This window comes from Oncorhynchus mykiss, chromosome 16, assembly GCF_013265735.2.
Source record: "Oncorhynchus mykiss isolate Arlee chromosome 16, USDA_OmykA_1.1, whole genome shotgun sequence".
NCBI lineage: Eukaryota > Metazoa > Chordata > Actinopteri > Salmoniformes > Salmonidae > Oncorhynchus > Oncorhynchus mykiss.
Genome location: NC_048580.1, coordinates 15,216,100 through 15,238,079, shown reverse-complemented (window position 1 = coordinate 15,238,079; position 21,980 = coordinate 15,216,100). Strand labels below are relative to the sequence as shown.

Here is a 21,980-nt window from a genome sequence, read left to right as displayed (position 1 = left end):
CCTGGCAGGAAAGACATCAGTACGGCGATGACGCTTACAAAGAATGGGAGGTATTACCTGAGCGGGGCTTAGTGTCTCTGAGTCAATATTATAAGAGTATAGAATATACAGTGTATATAATAGTATATTTTATCACCACCTCAATAAAGATTATATCACAAAAAGCTTAGTGTGATTAGGCTAGAATATCTTTGCTGTAGTTCATGAGTTCATCACCGGTCCACTGATGGCTCATTTCCAATGAGGATTTACCTGTCACAGATGATCCATTATACAGTATTGACTAGATACTCAAGTGGCCAGTCTAACAATGAAATAAGCGTCTTGAAAAATGGATGACTGTCTGGAGCCGGCAAGACCAAGTGGGACCATTCTAGTCAACGAGAGGGCAGACACGCTGTGAACAATGGGCACAACTCAGATATGTGTTTTTTCTCAAAGTTGCCGGGATGTCACGTGTCCTACTTACATCAGTACACTCGTAACAACCTAAACATTACTCAACTTCTATTTGATCAAATAAGCCACACATAGCAACTAAGCCATTAATTTTTTTGTTAACTAAATTCAACACTCTCATTGACCTCCATACAAAAACTCCTCGCTTGGTGAGCGGAAAAAGCTTCACCTGCTGGAGAACACCGATTTTGGGCCCAGTTATCCCTCTCGCTTCGCCTCTTCCTCTCTGCCCCAATGTTTAACACAGAAGGCTCAGACCTTTGTTTCCATGTATGCAGGTCATGTCTCAAATTCAAATTAGTATCATGTTACCTTTGGTGTGGATAAGACAGAAGGTTACTTAAACGAAAGTAGGGTTGGTGGGTATATGAAGAACATCTAGCAACCCAATGGTTGCGAGTTAAAATCTCGTAACAGACAACTTTAGCATTTTAGCAACTACTCACTACTTTTGAGCTATTTTGCAACTACTTAGCTAACCCATCCACAACCTAAACCCTTTAACATAACAATGCTAACATTAGCCACCTAGCTAATGTTAGCATTAGCCACCGAGCTAACATTAGGAACAACAAATTGTAATTCGTAACATATCACACGCATTGCAAATTTGTAACATATTGTACGAATTGCAATACATAACATAGAAATTATAATTATAATTTGTAACATATCATACAAAATGTATGGACATCACAAATGAATTCCATTCCAAACGTAACATACTAATTTCAGTGCCCCGTATTTTCGTTGACTATGATATGTCTACCCAGGAGTCCAGGTTGCACTAGGCCATGGCTCCAGCAGACCTGCTCTGACTTGGAGCCAAGGTTAGGCCACTGGTACTTTTCAGCATGCTTTTACATAACAATGGCTAACTATGAACATGGGTTTACATCTTCGACGGTTAACACCTTCTCAAAAAGCAACGGTCTTGATTATGCAGTTACTGATCCTGCTCTTCACAAGTCCTCACTCTCAACCCTAGATATGGAAACACTTCCCTAGTATGAAAATCAGGGTGTATACACTAGTGTAACACTGCTGTTACAGTCAAAAAGCAGCATGAGTCGTATTTACTGAGCAGCTCCTTGGAGAGAATATAGCTACTCTTTGCTACTGCTGCCCCTCCCTTATTGTTGAGTATAGCGAGAGATACTACCACCCCAGATGACTAGCTACGACAAGTGACTGCTGCATTTGAGAATTTTCTTCTCTGTTCAGTCTAGGATATAAAAACTGTCCATAGAGCATTATTGTCATTTACTGGATTGGACATGATGGGTCAAAATCAGTGTGAATGGGGGCACACTTCAGGAAGATGGGTGGAGAATCAGACTTTAACTAAGCAGTGCCTGTGGGGCATGATAAAACAAAACATTCACATTTTTTGAAACTTCTCAGCCTAACATTTCCTTTCAAAGTTATTTTAAAAAGCCCGTTACTTTACAACAATCAATGACCGTTACTTTACAACAACTGGAAATGAAGGTCTTTATTTGAACATTTCTTACAAGTTACAAAAGACAAATATAAAATTATATTTAAAAAAAAACACCTGTCCAATTTTACAAATAGCCTGAAAAGCCTTCACAAAAAGATAGTACACAGATTGCTAAATCAGGACAAACAAATAAATAATGAGATTTACAACTGGGCACTTGTAGATTATCGATAAAAGGTTAATGGTCAAAGCCTGATTTCTGTGGCTGAAGGGACCAGTGCAAGATATCCCTAACTTACTTACTTCCCTTTAAAAAACTAACAAAATAAACATTTGAATAACTGCAGCATATACATCTTTCAAAGCATTTGACATTAGTAGACTTAAAATGACATACACGTTTACATTATTCGTAAATGAACATGCTAAAACCTGGTTTAACCATGTGCGAGAAGGGGCTCAACAATCAAGAATCCAGTTTGGTCTCAGAATACGTATAGCTCATGTCTAAATAGACTGAGAAAAATGTACTCGAAACACTTTTCAACCAGTAGTAAAGCACTGATTGTTATCCAATATTTTTTTGCATAATATGCCTCCAGTCATCCGCAGAACATTCAAATGTAGGCAGGGTGGTCTGCTCGGTGCCATCAGTTGATACTGGGCTGACCGTGCACTCTGATGCGGTAGAGGCAGGTGTACTCCGTGTGTCCCCAGTTGGACAGCACCCGAACCTCAATGGTCTGATAGGCTTTATCGTTCTCCTCCTGTGGATAGATGGCAAAGGACACTCAGTTTACACTCAAGTAGCAAGACCTATAACTTGCCAAGTCACCATCTCTAGTAGTGCTAGAGATAAATGCCATGTGGACAGTGTCAGGAAAGCTACTCTGAAATCATAGTTTACCAAACTACCAATTACTTAAGATGCTAAAGCAAGCTAAATACACTGTAGTGTACTTAACTAAAGCTACTTTGAAACAGTAGTTCACTACATCTAAGCTACGTTGTGATAAATTATCACATCTAAATATGAAATGTCATAGACAAACAATTGCAAGAACAGATCACTCTGGAATCAGATTTTAACACAATGTGTAATTGAGCCTATTAAACACAAAAATGTGTTTTCACGTGAGAATTAGGAAGGTCTGATAGCGAAAAAGGACATTATTTCATTTTCTTTTTGCAAAAACAGTGTGTAGTTCCAGTAGTTAGTTACTTTTTTGCCGTGTAGCAGTATAACTACAGAAAAAAACACCAAGTTTTGAATAAAGTTCATCTACCACCAAGCTACTGCAAAATGTAGTTCAACAACATGTAGTTCACTACTCCCCAACACTGCATGTGGACTACTTACAAAACATCTACATCTGACCAATCAAGCCCGTTGAGGCAGTGTTAAGTGTACTTACGGTGACGGGATAAGTCTGTAGCGCGTCCCCATCCTCCTGGTAGGTATAGCTGCCAAGTAGCTTACCCTCCTCCTGGTATTCATCATCCAGACCCTGGAAACCGACGACACAGTTAGAAAACAGCAGAGAGCCACAGCAGTAAGTGTGTCAATCAGTACTGCTTCACCAGAGCACATTCACAGAAAACGTGACTGACTTGAGCATCTACTAGGTGTTCTTCTGAATGGCTTGTAAAGACGCCAATAACAAACATGTGGCATGTTAAATTGGGTAAGCAGTGTGGCTTACATAGACGTTAAACTGGCGTGGGGCGCTGTCGATGTTGCCTGTTGGCGACAGGTCTTTGGGGATGTGCTCCAATGAGAAGGCAGAGGGCACGATCCTCATGGAGAGACGCATCACCAGGTAACCATGGGAACCCTGAAACGCCCAGCAGTTCCCTGGATGGACGTCGGGCTGCAGTGGAAAAGAGAGAGAACATTGATCAGACCAGTGGCTGAATGTGTTGGCTAGGCAGTATCAGGAACTAAAACTCTCCCAATATAATACATTAATGTAATCACCAAGCCATCAAAAAAAAGACTAGTCTCATGTGGTGACTTGAGTCGTACCTGTATGACCACACGAGGAGACTGTGAGAAGTACCAGAGTGGGAGGCCGAACAGACTCATCAGTGCCGTCTTTGTCTCAAACGTCTCAGAGCAGCGAGTGCCCAGGATGTTGCCACCTGCACACACGTAGCCATGATGTCACTTTCACGACCGTACACAATGTCAGCCACCCTCACAACGAGGGCATAGCTGAAGCCAGTCATAGCAGAAACAGTGTACTGTGCAAAGTCAAAACAGATCATTCTAAATAATAGGCAGTAGACAAAACAGTCAACGTAGGTCTCCACGCCCCGCCACCACAACAGCTGTGAAACTTTACCTCCAGACTCCAGAGCGTAGTCCACCAGGCCGGTCCGATCCTGGGAGTAGAGTTTCAGAGCATTCTTCACCATCAGCTGCACATGCTGGAGGAGCAAGAGAGGAACAGAGTTGTTGGGTGAGGAACTGGAATAATGCAGACAGACAAGAAATAAGTCATTGAGAACACCAAAACACTGAATCTAATTTAAAACGATATTAACAAAAAGTATATATGGCCTCCCGAGTGGCGCAGCGGTCTAAGGCACTGCATGGCAGTGTTGCGCCGTCACTTCTGGCCGTGACCTAGGCTGTGTCACAACCGGCTGTGACCGGGAGTCTTTTAGGGCGGCGCTCAATTTGCCCAGCATCGTCCGGGTTAGGGGAGGGTTTGGACCAGCATCGTCCGGGTTAGGGGAGGGTTTGGACCAGCATCGTCCGGGTTAGGGGAGGGTTTGGCCCGGGGGAGGCTTTACTTGGCTCATCGCACTCAAACAAACAACCTACCTCCTCGGACATCCCGGCCCCAACAGTGTGCATCACGGTCTGAGAGACCGTCTCAGTGCTGAGCATCTCCTGCCTGACCCTGTTCTCCTCAAGCTGCAGGCTCACGTTCTGCAGGATGCTGAGCTCCAGGGAGGCCAGAGAGGCCTGCAGGTCTGCCCCGCTCACATAACGCTCAGAGAGCCACTGCATTAGTGACTCAGGGAGTTCCTTCTCCCCGGGTTCGGAATCTCCAGCCTGCTCACTGCCGTAGAACAGGATCCGCAGTTCCCGCCTCACCTGGGCAGACACCTGCTCAGACACCTGTCACAACCACAGAGGTCAAGGGTCGACAGAGGAGATTTATACAAAATTTATACGAAAAAAATATTATGCTGAGATTCAGTCAGAGATAATATTAAGTGTCTATACAGGACCAGCTATTCAAAGCAATGGAAGAGGCCATCTGGAAAGGCACATACTGGAGAAATGCATGTAAGAACAGAGAGAGAGCGCAAGCAACTCACCATGTCATGGAGATGGTCCAAGCGGTCCCCCATGCCCTGGCATCCCATCACCCCCTGCAGGTCCTGCCTAATGCTCCCCAGTGCCGCCTCCAGCCGTTGCACCTCCGCCAGCAAGGCATCATGGGACTCACTGTCCACACCCACAATCGAAGGGCACACACAGGGAGCAATATTCAACACCACTCGTGATTTCATTCAATTATTACAATCCAAAGGGTTTTGTGCTGAACTCACCTGACTGCCGCAGGAACTGGCGTGGCACTGGCAGTCTCAACTTGCCTCCTCTGCACCTCCTGAAGACATCATCAACATAACATGGATAAATGACAACAAATACATTTTATACAGGTTCTACAGTAAGGTCTGTACATTTATATAAAATATTTTACCGCTATTTAACCAGGCAAGTCAATTAAGAACAAATTCTAATTTACAGGGAGGCAAAAAGCCTTCTGTGGGGACGGGGGCTATACATAGAACGTAGTATAGGATCTATGGATGTGTACCTCTGTCTTGGCAGCCAGTGTCTGCAGTAGAACCTCTAGTTGAGCAAGACGAGACTCTTGGCCCTGCTGCTGCACCACAATCTGCTCCTGCACAACACAGGAAGAGATTAATGAGCATCACATCCTGCACAACACAGGAAGAGTTTAATGAGCAGAGGTAAAAAAAAGGAGAAAAAAATAAAGTAAATATATATATATTTTAAGTTACCCAAGTAAGCGGACCAAATTATATACTCATTTACTTTTCATTACAAGCACAATTACTATCTGCTCCCTGAAATGGACCCCCTGACTATCCAACCTGGAGAATCACCTGTTCCCTCTGCAGTACTGCATCCTTCTCCATCTCTCTCCTCAGTAGGGTGAGTCTCTCCTCCAGCAGGCCAGACACCCACAGCCCCATGCCGTCCCTGTCCGCCTGAGTGTCCAGCTGCGCTCGTAGAGAATGGTAGAGACCCAGCACTTCTCCGTGCTGCTGCTCCTGCCTCTGGCCCCCTCCCTCCACCTTCTCCCACAGTTGGGCCAGCCTCTGCTCCAACTGGGCCAGGCGCTCAGAGTCCACAGACACGGCCACACTGCCTGGCTGTTCATATACAGGGGAGGGGGATAGGGGTCAGGTCAGCTATACAGAGTATCAGGCCTTATCCATAGAATTGGAAGGTCTTAAGGAAGCTGACAATTATATAATGGTTGATTGAATACGTGCATCAACACCCCTGCTACCTGTGAGACAGCTGGTGGTGGTGGTGGTGGAGTCATGGTGGACTGCCCGTCTTTGGTCTGGGCTTGGGCAGAGGTGATACTAAGGGAGTAGGCTGTCCTCCACTCAGTGACGTTAACGGCCGGCAATACAGACAGCAGGCTGGATGGACCCCAGTGCCACAGAGCTGGGAGAACATCGAGAACGGAGGATTTAGGAGACGGAAGAGGTCACAGTGGGTGATTGTTCAGTCCTATGGATAACCAGCATGAGAGCGGTGCTACTCACCCAGGAGGATGAGGAATGGGAGCAAAATCAACAGGAGTTTGAGGAGCTTGGCAGGGTAACTACGGCAACAGAAAAACACTTGTTAGTGTGATCACATATTATGGAGCTCCATCCACTACCACATACAGGTGACTGCAAAAATAATGGAAACACTACATTTTATGTTGGCGTTTCCTTTATTTGAGCAGTTACCGGTTCCTTGAGCATTACTCTCAGGCCCAAGAGACTCACCGTGTCAAGACGAAGACGTTGAGCAGAGAGAGAAGGGTAACCAGATGGTACCATCCAGTCCCAAGCCACCAGAAGACCCCCGTCGCTGCCTTGCCTGTACACACAAAGACAGACAGGGAGCAGATTAGTGAGCGTTCTTCAGGAGGCGGGAGGGGTAGATGAGGCACGTCCACACAGCACTAAGGATTAGAGAATCAAGTACATTCACCAGATGAGGTAAGAGACAAGGACATAAATGCAGTGCAACAGGTTGCGGGGTTAGTTACAGACAGAGGTGATAAAGAAGGCTGAGCAAAAGTGTTCTCTGTCAGCGTAGATGCACAGTACAGCAGAGAGGAGCCTTTTTTTAAGGAGAGCACAGCTTTAGCAAATCGCACGACTCCATCAAACTCCTGTACAGTGTGACAAATCGCTCCCATTCTTGGCGCCAACTTTAAAATGCCCAGAGAGACGGAAGCAGCAGGCAGATGGGGGGGATCAGTTCTGCAGACAGTCTCTGCAGTTTCCTAGCCTAATGCATAGAGCAGTGAATTAGAAATGATGAGACGCAAAAGAAACGGCAGCTAGTCATCTTAAATGGGAAAAGGTTAGAGAGATAGATATACTCCAAGCCACCATTCTAATGGGTTTCACGTTAGGTAGGCAGACACACAAACTAGCCATGGGGAGACTAGGACTAGGAGGTATCATGCAGGGGTGTATCTGGAGGCTGGTTACACACGGGAAAATTATGACCTGGGGATCTAACTGCCAACCAGGGAACCGACAGCATCCTCCTCATCACGGCCCAGACAGCTGAGCCTGCCTCCTGCCCAACCCACAACACACTTGAGCCTGGGGACCAAAGCATAACTTCATCTACTTACATACAACAGTAAAATAAGGACTAAATGTTGAACTCGTTTCAAGTATATCAGGATAGGCCAGAGTTTGCTGGATTAATAGGTAACCTGTGTAAACAGCGGCGAGCCACAGTGCTCCCAACACGTGGTGTGACCGGGAGGCCCATGTGGTGTAGGTTGCGTGTGTCTCCGCGTGCTGCTTCCGTTTGCAGTCATCACCTATTAGCATCAGCAGGGTGGGTGAGCAGCAAAGGCAGAAAATAAAACATGAAAATAAAAATGTTTTGAGAGAGAGAGGCAGGCTAAAAAGGCAGGTAGCCTAGCAGTTAAGAGCTCTTGGCCAATAACCAAAAGGTCGATGGTACGAATCCCCGAGCCAGCAAGGTTGAAAAATCTGCCGTTCTTCCCTTGAGCAAGACATTTAACCTCCCAACAACAACAACTATTCCCCGGCGCCGAAGACGTCGATTAAGGCAGCACCTCTCTGACTGAATGCATTCAGGTGTGCGACTGACATTTCCTCCACCAAGAGTACATTAACAAGAAGTACGTGGCATTGGTGTGTGTCACAAAGGTTCTGAGAAGAGTTACATGAAAAATCATACCAAGTCACATACTATTATTCACAAAAAACACATTGTCTTGTAGTACATAGTCAAGGGTTCATGCACAAACAACTACATCGGTGTGGAGGTCAGTTACTCACACAGAGAGCCAATCAGATTCATGTGCTTCCCGTCAGTCCCCAACTCCTTTACATGCATGCTTCCGCAGTAGCTGGAGAGAGCTGCAACCAATAAGAAAGAAAATCAGATAAAAACTAGCACAACTACATATCGATCGAGCATCCCTCTTTCCCTTCCTTGACCTGAGCGCAGAGCGAGAGAGCGAATTTGCATGTCACCAGGGCAATAGCCAAAGCGAAGGTAGTCCATTTGTTTGGGAGATAGAGGGTGAAATCTGTGGGGTAAAAGTGCCATACAAACACCCGAAAAGGAAGGTGGAGTGATGTTAAAAGGAGTGAGAAAGCTGTAGGCAGGAAAAGCTGTGGTAGTGTCAGCCTCTGTCCCCCGGTTGAGAAAGATAGAGGACAGTCCAGAAGCAGGTGACGAGAAGTTTTAGGTTAGTCAGTCAGCAGTGAGAGCCACCATGGTCATTCACACAGCCACTGCAACCTCCTGTGTCAGTGCAGATTCAATACAGTGCAAGAGATTGGTGGACTGCAACCAGGGGTATTCCTAACATCAAGTTTCAACCAGTGACAACTAAGCACAGTCCCATGCAAATCATGCAACACCTGACTTGTGGATGCCCAACCCCGATGAATAATCGTTCAGCCTCTAAAAAAGCAAAGTGGAATACTTCCATTAACAAATTTCCTGCCCCCACTGCCCATCTTCAGCAGAGCAGCCTGTATGAGCCCAGTCACTACAGACACTGTGGAAGCAGCTGCCCTCCTACCCACCGAAAGAGACAGAGGATATTAAAAGGGAATAATCTGGCCTCCCGAGTGGCACATTGCGGTGTTACTACAGCCTGGGGTTCGATCCCAGGCTGTGTCATTACCGGCCGTGACCGGGAGTCTCATTGGGCGGCGCACAATTGGCCCAGCGTCATCCAGGTTAGGGGAGTGTTTGGCCGGGGGGGGGGGTCTTTCTTTAGCACTCTAGCGACTCCTTGTGGCGGGCCGGGTGCCTGCAAGCTGACTACAGTCGTCAGTTGAACGGTGTTTCCTCCAACACGTTGGTGCGGCTGGCTTCCAGGTTAAGCGAGCAGGTGTTAAGAAGCACGGTTTGGCGGGTCATGTTTTCGGAGGATGCATGACTCGACCGTTGCCCGTTGGGGAGTTACAGCGACGAGACAAGATCGTAATCACGAAATTGGGGAGAAAAAGGGGGCAAATAATCCAGATTGCATGATTATGTTGAGCTTTAGCAAAGCATTGTCAGATTTCCTGACAGCCTATGCAAATCATGTGGTGGTAGCCTATCTTAGCACTACACCGCTGTTAGGAGTGCAGGAAAAAGTTGAGACCCACCTAAAACGATGAATTATCCGTTATCCGCATTATTTATGACACAAAAGTGGGATGCTGCAAGGCAGATATGAGAGAGACAGAGTGAAAGGCAACGCTGGCGCTGTAAAGACAGCAAGAAGCCGAGCCGGCTCAGAAGCCGATACCTTCACCATTCTTGTGTGTCCTCATCAGTACACTCTTTAAGAGCAGTGAGAAGACGTATGCCACAGAGGCTGCTGCCCTCCTGCTCACATGCACACAGGTGTCCGAGACAGACACCAGCAGACCTGAAACAAACCAATTCAACTTGATTGAAAATGCACAAAATCACAATGAATGTCAAATGTAAGAAAATGAAAACTGACACAGTCATGCATCAGCAATGACAACAACAACCAAAACACTGTGGATGATATGCCTTCAAATGGAAAGGGAAAACACTCCCAGATACAACACATGCAGTACTGAGCGCATACATATTATAGTACACGGCTCTCACCCGTTTTGTGCTTGCGGCTCTTGTCCCTGGCGTAGACCGTGGAGGGAGGGGACGTACAGGGGGCTGTCAGGGCCTGGTAGCTGGTGGCAGAGCAGGCACCAGTGGAGGACGAGGAGTAGGTGCTTAGAGCCTCATGTCTGTCCGAGGGGATAGGGAAGTCCTTACAGAAGCTACCATTCACCATGGAGGTCTGGGTCTGTACAGAGTTAATGTCTCCGTTGGTCCTACACATACTGTGGTCTACCGCCATGGTCCGCTCTGTAACGCACAGACAGATTTGATAATGAAACACAAAATTAGCCTTTTTAAAAGGAATCCATTCAAGACACTGATGTCTCAGGCAGGACAAGTAATTGTGATCGATAAGGTCGTAAAAAGAAAAGAAAAAAATAAGACCTTTATCTTCAGAAGCTTCATCCAAACCCCAGCAGCTGCCGACCAGCGTGCGCTCCTGGATGCACGACTCGTCCAGCATGGAGGCGTCACTGGCGGTCACGCTGCTGTTGTGCTGCCGGGAGCCATGCTGGCTCTTACGGGGCGTGGTGCTGAGCAGAGACTGGGTGCAGGAGACCGAGTGCTGCTGAGACCTCCTGCTCTTCAACCCTCTGGGAGAGGGAGAAGTGAACAGTCAGATTAGACATTCAAACCTTTGGCTGTAACACGCAGGCCCAAATCCATAGAAGGAACCCCAGGGCAGCAGCAACATCACTTACTTGGACTCTCTGCGACTGGCTCCTCCTGCGCTGAAAGAGGCACCGTGGTACACATTGTGGTTCAGATTAGAGTCTAGGCTGTCGTCGCCATAGAGACCAGTGATAGTGTGCAGACGCAGGCTCCGCCGAGACATCCTGGGAGACTCGAAAACACTGGAGTGATCATGTGCTCCTTCTCAAAGTCCAGGGCTGTTGTTAAGAAGCTGGAGCTGGGAAAACAAGGACGAAAAGACAGGAATGCATTTAGATGAAAATTCATATAATAAACATTTTATTTTCTAAGCAACAGTAAATAATTTCATTGGCAACATGAATGATTCTAATTCTAAAATCATACGTCACGCAAAAATACCAAAATACATCCTAGTATTTAACTTCCTCTTCTTCTAGCATGCAGACAAAGCATGGAAGGCGCAATTGTTCCCCAATGGCAGCAAACATTTTACCGTAATGGCACGGTCACCCTCTGCTAGTAGTGCAAAGCTTAAGTTGAGAGGCTGCGGTTGTTCTATTCCCCTGTAACCACACAGAGCTGGTTTGACAGGAAATGAGCACTGATGCTCCCCCATCACAGTAAAGAACACAGGAAGAGAAATGCGGCCACATGATGGGGCCTTCTCTAAACATGGTGATATTACAGCAAGAGTTGGGGACCTACATCTACTGGCAGCTGCTATAGACACACTTCTCCCATATTCCTTGCCCAGAGTTGGCCCAGATTTCAACAGAGACGAGTTATGCTCAACAAAGCCCTGCCAAGAAAAAGCAAAAAAAGCTAACTGTTGCTGCCATCTCTCAAGGAACAATCCCGGCATTCATATTGTTCGCCTTTGAAACCGTTTCTAAATCTGTACACGCGACTGATACCAGAAACGATCATTGGGCTGACTGAAGTCCCAGTTGGGAATAGCACAACGGTAGTACAACGGAACGGTAACTTTCCATATAACAATGCATGACAGGCTATTACAGCCTGAAACCTAATCTCTATAATAAAACACACACACACAGAGCAAACAGGAGTAACCCTGCCTGCTGTCTAAAAATAGGCAAGCGCACAGACAAAGAACATAATGAAAGAGGATGATACATACAGATCCCCCCCCCCACGTCACCCAGCTCACCAGAGTCCACCTCTCGTCACCATCGCTCATCCCAGGGAAAAGCAGACAAACATCACAGACACTCACCCAGACACTCACGCGAGACAGGAGATTAGGCAGTTTAACACTACTTAATACTGTATGTAGCCAATGCTTCGTGTTTACTTCCTGTTGCCAGCGATAGACAAGCCTATTAGAGATTCAAGTCCCCCTCCCTTATCCTCTCCTCCCGTCTCTACAAAACAATGACACCAATCCATGAATTATGCACTTTGACATGAGTGATGTCAGTCCTTAGTTGCAACTGACTGTACAACAAAAAGGAGGAGACTTGTTAAAAAACATTTTTTTTAATTACATATTGGGATGTTCTTTTTGATGATATATTGTATTGCAATATTATTTTTGCACTAGTAGTCTTACCTGCACCAAAACGCCATAATTTTTTCCTCCATAACTTTTTCTAAAATAAAGAGCCAATTTGTTTAACACTTATTTCCATGACTGATCAACACTCATTCTCATGGCTGCCTCTTGTTGCTCTGCAGCAGACATGGTGAGAAACATGTTTGGAACATGATCGAATCGCAACACATATCGTATCGGCACCTAAGTATCGTATCGTGAGGTCCCTGGCAATTCCCAGTGTCCATATCAGTGTCACAGAGCTAATATCGAATATGATTTCATAAACGAAAGGAGAAACTCTCCAGGGCCCTTGCCCATGTAAAAAAATATTTAAAAAATCACCCTGCTCTCCGGTTCTTTCCCTCCAGGTCTTTCCATTCATGTCCTAAATTAAGCCGAAAGGATTACAGAGGGCCTTGGCAGAGCCAATTATGTGCTTTCCGCTGCTTTGTCTGTTACCCCTCCTGCCCCCTGCTAGGGGCGCTCTATGCCCCTCCGTGGGACAGCAGTGAGTCCTCAGCAGTCTCACCCAAATCCCCAGTCTGGGCCAGGGGAGCCAGGCCCAGGACAGCTGCAGTGAGACCAGGCTGATGGGTACAGCAGTCCCTCCACGTCTCGTACTCAGTGGAAAAAACGTACAAGACATGTCTGTCATGGTTCTCACCCATCAGCTCCTGCACACACACCAAGTTGGTTTTAGTTCAGACTAGAGGTCTTCTCGGCTCCAAAAAAGTTGCACGCGGACAGACCCCGGGACAATCAGACCCAGACGGACCCGACGACAACAAGACCTAGACCCGATCCGTACCCTAATGGACCAGTGCCAAAAAATAATAATAATAAATGCTCCCTGTTCAACGAATAGGTCTTTATATATGTTGGCTAGACCTTCTATAAGTCAATTCATGGGCTATGCAGAGCAGTGGTCAGGTCCATTCGGCTGTAGTTACAGAGATCCAATGACAAACAAACATGACCCGACCCTGAGGGAAAAGTTTTCATTTTGGACCTGGACCCGTGAACACCTCTGAAACAGACATTCAATCATGACATATGACGGTTACTCGACTCCAAAACATAGTGAGTATGTTTACATGCACACTAATAATAATTTGATATTAAACTGATTATGTCAGTAGTCATGTAAACTTCACTCTGCTTATTAAGGTCAAACTCGAAATAAGCCGTTTAAATCGGAGTTCCAGCGCTGGCGCAAGCCTCCCTCTTCTCCGCCAGCCCCCCTCTTCTCCGCCAGCCCCCCTCTTCTCCGCGAGTGAAGGGAGTTCGGAAAAACTGAAATTATGCATTTTACAAATACTTTTCACATATAGGGTTCCAAAAATAACATGGTGGCTGTTGTAGAACGTATATTTTGATTGGAAATGTCCTTAAAACCAAACTATTATATTTCTGATGATTCACCATATTGATCGTGTGCATGTAACAGTACACTGTGATACAAATAATCAACCGCAGGACTCCGGAAAAACAGAAACTGCTATGTAGACAGAATAACTCAATGCCATTATCATTGCCTGACACACTGAATTCTTCCGTTGCTCTATCATTCGCTACATACTTCAGTCTGCCATAATCTAAAAATTGTTTGTTTTGTACAAGCAGGATTGTACAAAACAAAGTAATCATCGATTGGACCAGTATCTATAACCAGTATCAAAAGGCAATGACATTTTCAAAACGTTGCTTTACCCACGTGTGTTCTGGTTCTGGCCCAAACCATCAGTTTCTGGACCCAATCAGAGAATGGGTATGCGTTCTATAAGGGTCCGGGGGGGCGGAGTCAAATTGCGGTGAAGAAACAAACGAGCTTTCCGCCGGAGCAATGAGTCTGGGTAACCAGGCAACCATTCTTGGTCTACACAAATTTTAGGGTTAATCGATGGCCCAACCCCCGAAAATGCTAAATAGAGCTTTAGGGCCGATACCAGTATCGCGATACTTGTTAGTATCCTGGCAAGGAAACAAAACACGAAGCAGATTTCACTTATTTTGGAAAGCAGCCCTCATGTTGGAAGAAACATGTCAAATTTATTTTCCAAGCTATAGTGCACAATATTTTTCATATAGCAGTTTGTTTAAAGGACCGAAGAGTTAACCTCATCTCACCACACAGGTCTACATTTATTTCCAAAAGCATGTCTATAATGAAGTATGCCCAACTGTTGTCTGAGAAGCTCGTAAAAGCATATGAGGAGGTTGTATCAGGTCTTACTCTTCACATAAGAAAAATACCAATAAAGAATGGGAAATACAATTACAGAATTCACGACTAAGAAAGAAAACGCAGATTAAATAGAAATGTGGACACCCTTCAACAGTTGAACACGTTGAAGCTTGAATAATAGCATAATAAAAAACACCTGGTCTGCAGAGATAGCTGCCCTGAAATCCAAACAATGCTGAGCAAGGTGAAAGTGTGGGGAAAATGCTTGCTTGGCAAATTAGGAAAGAGGACCAGGAATGTACCATCTACAGCATTAAAAACCCCAATGGAATTTCTGAAATTAACTCAGTCTTTAAAACATTTGATCAAACCGTATCAATCTGAAAGTTCAAAGAGACAAATTCCTTAATAAATTAATAAATACAAATTATAACTGAATCAGAGAAATATTGTATGATAGGGAAATGTTTCCCTAAGTGAGCTGGTGGAGGCGATAGACTACAAAATGGGAAATCTCCTGGTGATGATTGATTCCCAGTGAAATTTTACAGACACTTTCATCCCAAATCACTAAAGCCTGTTACATATGCTAACAGCAACTCTAGAGAAAAATGTACTTAACCAATCACTGTTTGGCTTCAAATCACCTAACTTAAAAAAAGATAGATAAGGATGGATTGTCATTGCGGAACCTTCCGCCCAGTATAATTTTTGAATGTGGATTATAAATTCATTGCTAAGGCATTGGCATTTCGCATAGAAATAGTACACTGAACAAAAATAAAAACAACATGTGGTGTTGGTCCCATGTTTCATGAGCTGAAATAAAATACATTTTTACACAAAGCTTATTTCGCTCAAATTTATTTACATCCCTGTTAGTGAGCATTTCTCCTTTGCCAATATAATTCATCCATCTGAGGTGTGGTATATCAAGAAGCTGAATAAACAGCATGATCATTACACAGGTGCTCCTTGTGCTAGGGACAATAAAAGGCCATTAAAATGTGTAATTTTGTCCCAACACAATGCCACAGATGCCTCAAGTTGAGGGAGCGTGCAATTGGCATGCTGACTGCAGGAATGTCCACCAGAGCTGTTTCCAGAGAATTGAATGTTCATTTCTCTACCATAAGCCGCCTCACAACCACAGACCATGTGTAACCACGCCAGCCCAGGACCTCTACAACCAGCTTCTTCACCTGCGGGTCTCATCTGAGACCAGCCACACAGGCAGCTGATGAAACTGGGTTCGCGCAACCAAATCATTTCTGCAAAAACTGTCAGAAAGTCTCAGGGAAGCTCACCTGCGTGCTCGTCATCCTCACCAGGGTCTTGAACCGACTGCAGTTCGACGTCGTAACTGACTTCAGTGGGAAAATAGTCACCTTCAATTGGCCACTGGCACACTGGAGAAGTAGGTTCTTCACGGATTAATTCCAGTTTCAACTGTACCTGGCAGATAGCATGTAAGGAGTCATGTGGGTGAGCGGTTTGCTGATTTCAATGTTGTGAACAGAGTGCCCCATGGTGGGGTTATGGTATGGGCAGGCATAAGCTACTGACAACGAACACAATTGCATTTAATCAATGGCAATTTTAATGCACAAAGATACCGTGACGAGATCCTGAGGCCCATTGTCGTATAATTTATCCGCTGCCATCACCTCATGTTTCAGCATGATAATGCACAGCCCCATGTCGCAAGGATCTGTACAGAATTCCTGGAAGCTGAAAATGTCCCAGTTTTTTCATGGCCTGCATACTCACCAGAGATGTCACCCATTCAGCATATTTGGGATGCTCTGGATCGACATGTACGAAAGCATGTTCCAGTTCCCGTCAATATCCAGCAACTTCACACAGCCATTGAAGAGGAGTGGGACAACATTCTACAGGCCACAATCAACAGCCTGATCAACTCTATGCGAAGGAGATGCATGAGGCAAATGGTGGTCACACCAGATTCTGACTGGTTTCCTGATCCACACCCCTACCTTTAAGGTTTATGTGTCCAGCAGATGCATATCTGTATTCCCAGTCATATGAAATCCATAGATTAGGGCCCAATGAATTTATTTCCTTTTACTGATTTCCTTAAATGAACTCAGTAAAATCATTGAAATTGTAGCATGTTGCATTTATTTTTGTTCAGTGTAATAAAAAACTTGATTCACTTAGATCAAACAGGGTTCATAAGGAATATAATTTCTTCATACCAGGAACTTGAACTTTCCAAAAGTGGCAGTATCATTGGATGCTGAAAAAAGTATTCGATAGAGTGGAATGGGCATATTTGAGGGCAGTCTTTAAAAAAACACACGTTTGGTCTGGTATTTATTTCCTGGATTGAGCAATTGTATAAATCCCCCAAAGCAGGTAGAAGTACAAATGGACTAATCTCAGCTCCATTTAAATTAAGAGGAACAACACAGGGATGCCCTCTGTCCAGTTATTTATTTTCTTTAGCCACGGAACTCCTAGCATCAGTACATCAACAAACCCATTGCTCAATCCTGGGAATAGAGATTGGTGGATAACAACATGTGATATCATTGTATGCAGATTACATTTTACTGTATTCATCTGAACCAGAACATTATGTCAGAATGTATTTTGCAACTGTTGGACACGTATGGTACTGTGTCAGGATTCAAAGTAAATTGGGAGAAAATTAGAAAGTGGGAATTATTTCAGTTGACTTTTCAAACTTGGAAAGTAGATTTCAGTGGAAATGGACAAAGGCTCATGACATGGGTGTTTTGATACCAAACAATTTAGAGGAGGCCTATAAAATCAACTACTCTCCTTTATTAGATAAGATTCAATCTGATGTTCAGAGATGGAGAACTCTTTCCATTTCTATGTTAGGTAGGGTGAACATAATCCAAATTAATATATTACAATGGTTGATGCATTTATTCCAAGCCTTACCAGTTCCAGTTCCATCCAACGTCTGTAAGAAAAATAAATGGCCTACTCTCCAATTTTATTTGGAATGGTAAGAACAAGAGCCAAATTGAATGTTTTACACTTACCTTAAAGCGGGAGGTCTTGGACTGCCTCCTCTGAAAATGTATTACTGGGCCACACAACGGTCTTCACTTAAACAATGGACAGCAGACTATCCTGTGCTTGGAGGAGTATTGAAGCCATAAATGTAATACCCCATTAATTAATTAATATATTTATATATATCACTACTTTGGGTTGGTCCAAGGCTTAAAAGAAAAAATACAACCCAATGATTTTCATTCAAATTTGGGAAAATGTACATAAATTCATGAAACGGAACAAACCCATAGCGCCAGGCATTCCTTTTTGGAACAGCCCAACATTATCTCCAGCAACAAGTCCTGTTCCCAAAGTGGCATCATACATTTTGAGCATATGTATTATAATGGCTCCCTTTCATTAAATAAATTACAAGAAAATGTGGGTATCTAAGAGCAATTTCTTTAAAAATTCTTACAACTAAAAAAATATTGAAAAAAATACAAAAAGAAGCTGCAACGCCAAAGTTGACTGCAAAGTTAATGCATTCGTAAAGTATTCAGACCCCTTGGCTTTTTTCATATTTTGTTACGTTGCAGCCTTATTCTAAAATTGATTCAATTGTCGTCCCCCCCCCCCCCCCCCCCCCCCCCCCCCCCCCCCCCCCCCAGTCTACACACAATACCCAATAATGACAAAGCAAAAACAGGTTTAGACATTTTTGCAAATGTATTAAAAATAATGAAATATATTTACATACTTATTTACGTAAGTATTCTGACCCTTTACTCAGTAATTTGTTGAAGCACCTTTGATTATAGCCATGAGTCCTCTTGGGTATGACGCTACACACATGGCACACCTGTATTTGGGGAGTTTCTCCTATTCTTCTCTGCAGATCCTCTCAAGCTCTGTCAGGTTGGATGGGGAGCATTGCTGCAGCCATTTTCAGGTCTCTCCAGAGATGTTAGATCGGGTTCAAGTCCAGGTTCTCGGCTGGACCACTCAAGGACATTCAGAGACTGATCCCGAAGCCACTCCTGCATTGTCTTGGCTGTGTGCTTAGGGCATTGTCCTGTTAGAAGGTGAACCTTCACCCCAGTCTGAGGTCCTGAGCGCTCTGCAGCAGGTTTTCATCAAGAATCTCTCTGTACTTTGCTCCGTTCATCTTTGCCTCGATCCCATCTAGTCTCCCAGTCCCTGCTGCTCAAAAACACCCCAACAGTATGATGCTACCACCACCATGCTTCACCGTGGGGATGGTGTCAGGTTTCCTCAAGACGTGACGCTTGGCATTCAGGGCAAGGAGTTCAATTTTGGTTTCATCAGACCAGAGAATCTTGTTTCTCATGGTCTGAGAGTCCTTTAAGTGGAGCTTCCGAGTGGCGCAGCAGTCTAAGGCACTGCCTCTCAGTGCTAGAGGCATCATTACAGACCCTGGTTCGATCCTGGGTTGTATCACAACCGGCCGTGATCGGGAGTCCCATAGGGCAACGCACAATTGGCCCAGCGTCGTCCAGTTTAGGGGAAGATTTGGCCTCCAAGCGGGCTGTCATGCGCCTTTTACTGAGGAGTGGCCTCCGTCTGGCCACTCTACCATAAAGGCCTGAATGTTGGAGTTCCACAGAGATGGTTTTCCTTCTGGAAGGTTCTCCCATCTCCACAGACAAACTCTGGAGCTCTGTCAGAGTGACCATTGGGTTCTTGGTCACCTCCCTAACCAAGGCCTTTCTCCCCCGATTGCTCAGTTTGACCAGGCAGCCAGCTCTAGGAAGAGTCTTGGTGGTTCCAAACTTCTTCCATTTAAGAATTATGGAGGCTACTGTGCTCTTGGGGACCTTCCATGCTGCAGAAATGTTCCCCAAGCCTGTGCCTCAACACAATCCTGTCTCCGAGCTCTACACCAAGGACAATTCCGTCAAACTCATGACTTGGTTTTTGCTGTTCCATGCACTGTCAACTGTGGAACCTTATATAGACTGGTGTGTGCCTTTCCAAATCATGTCCAACCAATAGAATTTACCACAGGTGGACTCCAATCAAGTTGTAGAAACATCTCAAGGATGATCAATGGAAACATGACACACCTGAGCTCAATTTCGAGTCTCATAGCAAAGGGTCTGAATACTTATAAAAAATAAAATAAAAACATTTACATAAATTTGCAAAAATGTATAACCTGTTTTTACTTTGTTATTATTGGGTATTGTGTGTAGATTGAGTAAAACAAATATGTTCATCAATTTTAGAATAAGGCTTTAACGTAACAAAATGTGAAAAAGGGAAGGTGTCTCTATACTTTCCAAATGCACTGTAAATCATTTCAAATTCCTTATATTAAGCAAATGTGCACAATTTTCTTGTTTTATTTACAGAGTCACAGGCACACTCCAACACTCAGACATAATTTACAGACAAAGCATGTGTTTAGTGAGTCTGCCAGATCAGAGGAGGTAGGGTAGGGATGTTCTCTTGATAAGTGTGTGAATTTGAAAATTTTCTTGTCCTTCTAAGCATAAAACATGTAACGAGTACTTTTGGGTGTCAGGGAAAATGTATAGAGTAAAAAGTACAAATTTAAAAAAATATAAATAGTAATGTAAAGAACAGATACCCCAAAAAAATACTTTAAAATAATTTTTACTTTAGTACTTTACACCACTGCTGCAAAGTAGGCTTACCTGGCAGAAGTATATCATGAGTAAGTATATCATTTGTATCTATTACATGTAATTTGCAAACTTTGCCATAAAATGAGCAGCAGCTGTACAGTGAACCATTGCTAGACCCGCAAAGACAGCACATTCAGCAGTCACTAGACTCGCAATTGAAAGGGCCAGATGCACAATTAGAAGGGAATTAACCATTGACTTGGACTCAAAACATCCAAGTGCATTGTTTCTCTATGAACAATGCAATTGAGAGTGATTTAAAAAACTAAAACCAGTTAAATTAAAACTGAGAAAACTATTTACGGGAGAAAAAAAATCATTTTTTTTGGGCCCCCTTAGAGCTGTTTTTTAACCATTATTTTACCAGATATATTGGCAGAAAACAGTGCACTATTTTCACTTGTACACCAAGGACCTGGGGAATAGTTGCAGGAGATAAAATATAATAATGCCTATTTGAAAGATAGAAATAAAAAATAAAAAATTGTAGCTCCCGAAATGTTTCATTTTCCCCCCAAGTAGTTCTCATGCTAGAAAAGGTTGGAGACCACTGGCCTAAAACTACCCAATCTAAATATGATCCATCACTCAGGATTGGAAGTGGCCACAACAGTTATAAACTGTTAAAATTCCAGTCATTAAAAATCTTAATTCCAAAATGTCTAACCCCCAACAAAGTGGGAGAAATAGCTACTAGTGTTGCTTGTTCTTTCCTCCAGAATTTGCAACTCATGTAGCAACACACAACCAACCATCTTTGGTAAATTGTGAAGGAAGAATGTCAAATGTCACTTCAGTAGCCTTTTCAAAATTGAACCAGTCAGTGAGGGAGTTAGATTACGCTGAACCGCGGTGCACCAGTCTATGGGCAAAAGTGTATCATCTCCCTTCTCAAATCGAAATCAAATGTGACTTGTCACATGCTTCGTAAACAACAGGTGTAGGCAAACAGTGAAATCCTTACTAACATGTTATTTTCCAAAAATGTAGAGTGAAAGAAAACAGTGACAAGGAATAAATACACTGCGAGGTCGGCCATGTTGTCAAGGCTGAATGGTGCATCATTCGGAAACATACACCTCTTTTCCATATAACATATTTTTGAATTTCAGACTAGTCTTCATTTAGGGAGACAGTTAAATCGTTGATATGAAAATAAACTCATTATTCCACGTTCTTAGCGTACATCACTTTTGTTTTGAGCCGAATTCAACATCGACCAGAGCAGGACACCACAGTTGCGTTCAGTTCGCGTAAACGTTTGCTATGTTGCAAAATGGTTAGTACTGAACGACGGTTTATCAAAACGTCATTGTACGTTTTTGAAGTGACTACGTTTGCTCTCGTTTTGTGGGTGTGGCTTGAAGCAATGCTTGGCCATAAAAGGGAAGTGGCCATACTGCCAGGGTTAACCAAGCCAACCCCTCCCAGTGTTTCAACTGGTCATTTAGGACAGCACAGTTTCCGTTCAATTGAACTATCCAGAACGAAAAACTTACTCAACGTCGCCCTGGCCTACACCCGGAAAGCAGCCCGGTTCAAAAACGAATGCAATCACTTTTCACCCGATACAATCTCCTACACAG

The 21,980-nt window shown here is 44.1% G+C and overlaps 1 protein-coding gene across 13 annotated transcripts; it reads right to left on the bottom strand.

Moving 5' to 3' along the window:
• Positions 1 to 1,939: 1,939 nt before the first annotated feature.
• Positions 1,940 to 14,362, bottom strand: LOC110491423 (SUN domain-containing protein 1). 13 transcript variants are annotated; one of them, XM_036946279.1, is made up of 19 exons: positions 14,254 to 14,362; positions 11,033 to 11,241; positions 10,716 to 10,924; positions 10,320 to 10,577; positions 9,985 to 10,107; positions 8,510 to 8,590; positions 6,962 to 7,055; positions 6,731 to 6,789; positions 6,466 to 6,629; positions 6,044 to 6,325; positions 5,743 to 5,829; positions 5,471 to 5,529; positions 5,237 to 5,366; positions 4,734 to 5,033; positions 4,249 to 4,333; positions 3,930 to 4,045; positions 3,607 to 3,774; positions 3,319 to 3,411; positions 1,940 to 2,670 (listed from the first exon to the last, which is right to left on the bottom strand). In XM_036946279.1, exons 2-19 carry the CDS (start codon positions 11,164 to 11,166, stop codon positions 2,554 to 2,556), a joined length of 2,559 nt encoding a protein of 852 aa, XP_036802174.1. In that variant the 5' UTR covers positions 11,167 to 11,241; positions 14,254 to 14,362; the 3' UTR covers positions 1,940 to 2,553. The 13 variants fall into 13 exon arrangements, with proteins under 13 accessions (XP_036802174.1, XP_036802173.1, XP_036802168.1 ...); XM_036946278.1 differs by lacking the exon at positions 14,254 to 14,362 and adding an exon at positions 12,886 to 12,980; XM_036946273.1 differs by lacking the exon at positions 14,254 to 14,362 and adding an exon at positions 12,223 to 12,446.
• Positions 14,363 to 21,980: the final 7,618 nt, after the last annotated feature.

What these genes read in the sequence shown, in the direction of transcription:
- LOC110491423 (XM_036946279.1), bottom strand. Translation starts at nt 11,166, where the DNA reads ATGTCTCGGCGGAGCCTGCGTCTGCACACTATCACTGGTCTCTATGGC. An exon ending in GAGCCGCAAGCACAAAACGG is followed by an intron (nt 10,108 to 10,319) that starts GTGAGAGCCGTG and finishes GGTTTGTTTCAG; the next exon opens with GTCTGCTGGTGTCTGTCTCG. An exon ending in CACCACCAGCTGTCTCACAG is followed by an intron (nt 6,326 to 6,465) that starts GTAGCAGGGGTG and finishes GTATATGAACAG; the next exon opens with CCAGGCAGTGTGGCCGTGTC.